The 6,538-nt window shown below is 39.8% G+C and overlaps 1 protein-coding gene across 1 annotated transcript in view; it reads left to right on the top strand.

Annotated features, from left to right (window-relative positions):
* The first annotated feature begins 239 nt into the window (after window positions 1–239).
* The window catches only part of LOC118339879 (inactive dipeptidyl peptidase 10-like), a 42,671-nt gene continuing 36,372 nt past the window's right edge, over window positions 240–6,538 (top strand). The window contains exons 1-3 of the mRNA XM_035677678.1: window positions 240–350; window positions 4,997–5,111; window positions 5,195–5,290. Coding sequence (XP_035533571.1) covers window positions 294–350; window positions 4,997–5,111; window positions 5,195–5,290 — 268 coding nt within the window. The 5' untranslated portion in view covers window positions 240–293. The remainder of the gene's footprint in view (window positions 351–4,996; window positions 5,112–5,194; window positions 5,291–6,538) is intronic.

Raw genomic sequence — 6,538 nt, 5'->3', positions numbered from 1 at the left:
TGTGTTCACCTGTCAAAAAAAGGTTGTAAACCACTAATACAACATAAATCACAAATGTTTTTTTTAAATGTTCAGAGTGTTTAACAGACACACAACTGTGCGGTTATTTCACAACAAAATGTAGGTTTTTGGACTGACTTTTATTGTGAAAGTCACACTGGGAAGTCTCCCTGGCAGTGATTTCCGGCAGCTTGTCGCTCCTCTCGGCTGCTAAACAGACGCTCCGACAGGTTCTGGATGTTATTACCGGGGAGAGCTGCTGGACTGAGCGGCAGGACCGTGGCTCCGGTGCAATGACAGCATCCAAAGACCCGACCAAGAAGAAACCGAAAGAGGGGCAACAGGATGAGGTACTGAACCCAAACCCGGACCGAGAGAGAGAAAGAGGGGTATTTATTTGTTTCCTCTCAGCTGGGAGGAGATACATCTGTGCGGACAGGCTTCATCCTCCGGTACAGGGTTGGATGGAGCTCTTAGTGCAGTAAAGGCTGCAACTTATTACAGCTCAGTTTTGATCTTTTTTCATGTTTGCATGTTGATTTAAATGGATAAAAAAGGAGCAATACCACAGGATACAAATACTCTATTACAAGTAAAAAGTCCTGCTGTTAAAATATACTTAAAGAGCCAAAAGTTATGCAGAATATAGCCAATTATAGAGCCAAATATTAGCCTTTATTGCTGAATTAGTGATGCAGTAATTAATTAATTTATTAATTTGTGTGAGCTGGGTTTTTCCATCTGGTTTCTGCTTCAGATGTTGTTGCTGTTTCTGTCTGTGTGAGAACTGAAGCTCTGTAATCTCATATTGTCTGAGGCGAGTTGCGTAACACAGAGGAAGAACTATATAACCGGATTATACTTTTAACTGTATGCTATAATAATATAAGTACATATTTAAAGGAGAGGATGTTTGCACACAAATAATTAACAATGTTGATGTTGTTGCTCAGCTGTTTGACACATTGTGCAGCTTCCATATAGATGGGGTTTAAAATAAGTCAAATAAAGTAGGAGATACAGAAATAGGACAAACAGATCAGTATTAAAAATAGTCCCAAATACTGGAAACAACTCCAGTTCCAGTGGGACACTGGGCTGCCAGGTTTATCTCGGTCCACCAGTCTCAATGTCTGTATTTGGTTTGTTCCTCATTTGTTGGGTGTTAGACGTTCCCGTTGTTGTTGCTTTTCTTTCTCTGTGGCTGTAATTGGTTCAGATGGTGTCACGGCTGTGCTTTTAAGGTGGATATTTGGATGTTTTTGCTCTTTTTTGGGATCTTTTCCGCTTCGTTTCTTTGGACTTTGAGGATGTTTGTTAAAATGTCAGTAGCGTGCAGGCTTCAGCTGCATTTCTCAGCCTTTCTTTGCTAAAAGAAAATGGGTTCAATCCAGTTGTGGAAGAAGGATTCAGACTTTATACTGCGTATTCCAACGCACAAATAGTCCCCTTGGAACAATAATGTTTGTCTAATATCAATGTAATTTCCACATTAAAATCCCTAAAAAAAATAAAAATGAAACAGGTTTAAATGTGGAGTACCTCCCTAATAATGTGTGTTCTTTAATAAGCTTATCATAAGGGTTTTTTGTGTAAAATATTAATATGAAAAGTAACTTATACTTATATCTGTGTGATGTTTATGTAAATGAGGTGAAGTATAAATGTAAAGTACCTGTTAAGTATATTGATCTTGAGCTTTTTCTGAAAAATCGACATCCTTCGTCTCTTCCAGATTCAGTATGTCGATCTTTATTAATTTCTGTCTTTTTCCCTTTAACTCTCGCTTTGTCTCACTCTCAAACACACACACACACACACACACACTTGTAAACACAAACACCGACACACATACTTGATTTCCTCGCTTGCTTTACTTTCCACTGAAGTGAGTCTGATCAACAGACGACTGTTGCAGTGGACTGTGTCTGCAACAGCTCGCTCTCTCTCTCTCACACTCACTCACACACACACACACACACACACACACACAAACACCTAAACAAACAAACACACACACACACACAGAGTAAGCAGAGAATTAGCTCAGAGATGTTGAACTAATACTTGGCAAGCAGTCGATGGCCCAGTGGTGTGCGAAGAATGCTCTTCTCACTGCTGATTGTGTGTGAATGTGTGTGTGTGTGTGTGTGTGTGTGTGAGAGAGAGAGAGCATCAGTTTTTCCTGCTTCATTAATTAAACAGTTTCCAGCTCGTCAACGGTACATGTGATACATACTGTTGTGGACACATTTGTGCCTCTTATCTTCAGCTTCAGATAAATTCATTCAGGAGGGTTTTCTGATTATAGTTCTTCGATTACACTGAAGGCAGAACTACATTGTAGTGAATCTGCTGCATTTTACGGTTGCAGCGGACCGTGTTTAGTTTTCATGAGTGGGGAAATGTACTTAAGTATAAATTCATACATTATTCTGCACAGTGAAGCTCAAACATTCAACTGGTGGAATAAGAAAAAAAAAATTGTGTAAAGGGGACTTAAAGTGTTAAAATTAATTTTTAAGCGTTTTAGTGGTCAAACTCATGGTTTTTAATGTAGTTTGCTAACAATTTGGGTCTTAATTGTGTAGTTTTGGCTGTTATTTCGTTAAGTTATGGTAACGTTGTACTAGATCTGCACGATATAATAGAAAATTACATGTAATATCGAACAATATTGTATCGCGATATTTTATTTCTGATATTGTAATTCTCAAAAACACTATAAATGTTAGTGTTGAAACCCCCAACAGCTGGATAGTAGTGTTGTAAATGTAAACTAAGGGTTTAAAATGTTGGATGTTACAGGGATTGTGATACATAAAACGTATATACACTTTAATACTTCATTATCACACTGTTTTGTCTGTAAAACGACTGACAGAGACCATGTTTTGCAGCCATTGACAAGTAACAGTTACTTGTCAACGGCTGCCAGTTTCTTACAGTGTATGGGTACATTTTGCGACTTTACATACTTTGGTTTTGAAAGCTTTAACTGGTAGTGGAGTATATTCACAGTGTGGTATTAGTACTTGAACCTACTACAAGATTTTAAAGGGTTATAAAACAGTCTCAGTTTAATACTTACGCCTTAATACGCCTCTATATGACCCACACAATCACAAGACCTTTCTATATCATTATTCCTAATGCCTGCCTTGAAATCAGTGACACAAGGTGGTTGATACACTACCACTTTTGTCCACAGGGGTCACCAGAATCAACAAAAAGGATCTGAATACTTAAGTGTCAGTTTGAAGCAGGACAGTTGTCTAAAAGCAAGTGACATATTCAAGGGTTTTCTATGTTTTTGTCTGGTCCAAAGACTAAAGGTCTACAGTAGCCTACGTGTGTCTTGCTCGCCTCTCTCTCTCTCTCTCTGTCTCTCAAAGTTTGACACGAGGAAACAAGTAGTTCTGCTGGAAATGTCAGCATCCAGTCTGACTCGTCGGAGGTCTCACGCTGTCTTCCTTGAGGAAGCTCTCAGTCGTTCTCTCAAGCTTTGAAGAACGGCGAATTCAACACCATGCGACAGCTACCTATTACAGTTCCCTGCTGTGTCGTTGCTGGAAATCGCCCACACCCGTTCTCTGGCCCCATCCTAGGATGTACCAGAAGTCTCCCCCTTGCATCATTTTCTCCTTATTTCTTTCTCATTTTCAAGTCCTGGCTGCAGGTTACTTTCATCATCACAGCCTGAAGTGAGAGTGGAAAGATCAGTCCAGAGAAATGATGTAACGTCTCTGCAGCCGGGTCAGAGAGGCCATCAAATAAAAAGTTTTGGATGTCCAGGAGTCTTTAAGCAAACCTCTGGACTTCTGCCTTTGGTACAGATAAGAGCTTCATCTAAAAGGCTGGAGATTGGAAAATCAAAACCCTTAGATTACATTTTTCACGTCAAGCCCAAGTGTTTTCTTTTCTGCACAAAGAGCTTTACTCTGATGGCTCTTTTGGGCAGGTAATCACCGCTCTGTCTAGACAGGATGAGCGTAAGCTTCATAAGAGTCTGTCTCCTTTTCACTGTCGAGTTATTAGAGGAGCTGGCCTGCAAAATGCAAAATTCAATTCATCTTGTAGTCAGATGCTGGAGATGGTTGCCAGCAGGTCTTTTTGAATCATGGATGAAATAGATTTTGTTCTGTTTTACATCGTCTGTCCTAAAATGGCTGTGTGTTCAAACAATAACAAAAAGTAACAGTTTCAACTAGAAATAGTTCATGTTTCCTTTCAGAAATCAAGTTGGCCTTTATTTTTCTTTCTTTCTTATTGTTTAATATGTTAGTTTGAAAAGAAACTGTTCCCATATTGTTGTGTCAGAGCAGGAGAGAAGACACTGGAATCCAAATCAATCAGCAATATTTGGTTATGATGAAGAGAAGTAATACAAAGTTACAGTAATCTGTCCACAAAGATGAAAAGTACTCTCCAAACTGAAAAGAATAAATAAAGGAAAACGTAAGTCAATGCTTTACATACTTATTGGAGTCAAACCTCATTTATTTCCCCCAAAATTATACAAGCAATACAAGTTTTACACAGTACATCCAGTACATTTCCAAATATTGGTAGAATTCTTCTTAGTAGTCCTTTAGAAATTCAGGAAAATATTAGTTTTTATTACATTTTCATCCTTTATTTAGTCCAAATTAAACAAAAAAAAATTAGAAACAGGACCAAGAGTCTACCGTTATGCTAGTCTTTGTGAGCTAATGCTAACATGCTCACAGTGACAATGCTAAAGGATGATTTATAGTGACCTACATTGTTATGAAAGTGTTGGTATTGGGGTTTCTATGCCACTGTGTTGAGTTTCGTCATTTCTTCAAACAATGGCGACTGAAACTGAAATTCTGCTTCGTCTCTCTCTCGCTTTGTGTTTTCTTCGTTCTAGTATCGAGTTAGTCTGCACACTAACATTTGCTGATGATGTTCAAAGATCTGGTATGGGTGCAACGATGATAAAAATAAGTTGTTTATTTCTGGGTATGTGCAGGAGTTTGTGGACGTCAGCCCACCGCAGAGGAACTGGAAGGGAATCGCCATCTCTCTGCTGGTGATCGTGGTGGTCTGCTCGCTCATCACCATGTCTGTGGTCGTCCTCACACCCGGTATGTGCTGCCGTTTTACTCTCCAGCGTTGTCCTCTGGAGATAAAGCTGTAAGAATAGGCTGTGTTTTGACTGTTTCCCCAGTGGAGATCCCTGACAACAGCAGGTCCAGGCTGACTGTGGCTGATCTGTACAAACCGGAGTTCAGCGTTCACGACCCCGAGGCCGCTTGGATCAGCGGTGAGTACGTGTTCACTTCTCTGAGAGTTTTCATACTAAGGCGAGACATTACAGGCTGTAGTAGACGCATATTTATGACCTTAATTAAGTTATTTAAATACTAAATAATAATAATAAATCTATAATTTATCTGTGTTTTAACGGCAAACGTGATAAAAATTCTAAATGTGTCGGAACGACCAGGAAGGAGACTGAACATTTCGTTGATTCCCCCTATTTCTAGACCAGTATAAATAAAAGTCTTGTCAACTTCAACACCTCAACAAAAACTGTATACCAATAGTGAACGTTAGTAAACTTTACAGAATCAACTCTTCGTTGCAGTCCAGAGCCATGGTTGGAGCCGCTCGTAAAGCACCTGACCTCAGGCTATCCGGTCTCGACGGCTTGTGAACCCGGTATCCCCTTCCTCGCCCGAGCTCTAGGCTTCTGGTGCTCAAAATGCTACCTCCTATGCTAAGCAGTGTAAACCAAACCCTTTCCGGTCTCTTTCTAAGGCTCCCCGATTCTGAGGTAGAATCAGCTTAATAGCGAACGCTACGTAGTAAGTGGGCAGCTAAGTACTGTTGTACAAAAGAGAAAAGGTTTGTATGTAGCCTCAAACTTTTCCGCTGTGTTACCTGTCTGCATTGAGGCAGACACGGAGGTGTTCAGGAGGAGAATCAGGAGGTGAGTACGGTGCGACATTGAGAGGGAAGTGTGATGGTGATGTAACAGGAGAGGAGAACAGTGTGACTTTGAGAAGAAAGTTGCAGGATGACGTTTGTGTGAGAGTTTGAGGGGCCATGTGTGAGTTTCTGCAGGCTGATTTGGTATTTTTATCTTGTAAAAATGAAGCGTATGCGCTTTTCTGTCAGGTTTAGTTTGGGTGGAAGCAGGTGGTCAGGTCTGGCTGCTTTGTCGCCGACAGAAATTTCTCACGGAGAACGACTGCACTTCTTTGGGTACTTCTTTTTTTCAGCTCGAAGCTTGATGCCTTGAATTTTTGAGGAGGCGGAATTTAAAGTCGCCGAAATAAATCTGAACTTGATTCCACCTGATGTATTGGTCCTATTTTTATAAAGTGTAACGTAAAGAGTGTTTCTGTGCTCGTGTGTGTGTCAGAATTTGATTATTCACAGGACCTTTGAGCTCATAATTTCAAGGTTTCAAGTTTTAAACTAATGATAATTAATGATGATTTAAGTTTTTCCTAAAAATAAATTACCTCAAGAAAAGGTATAGGTTAGAATGTTTTTTTTTTTTTTT

Source organism: Morone saxatilis, unplaced genomic scaffold (genome assembly GCF_004916995.1).
Source record: "Morone saxatilis isolate NCDOM2014 unplaced genomic scaffold, NCSU_SB_2.0 Contig6, whole genome shotgun sequence".
Classification (NCBI taxonomy): domain Eukaryota; kingdom Metazoa; phylum Chordata; class Actinopteri; family Moronidae; genus Morone; species Morone saxatilis.
This window is presented reverse-complemented; position numbering and strand designations above follow the sequence as displayed.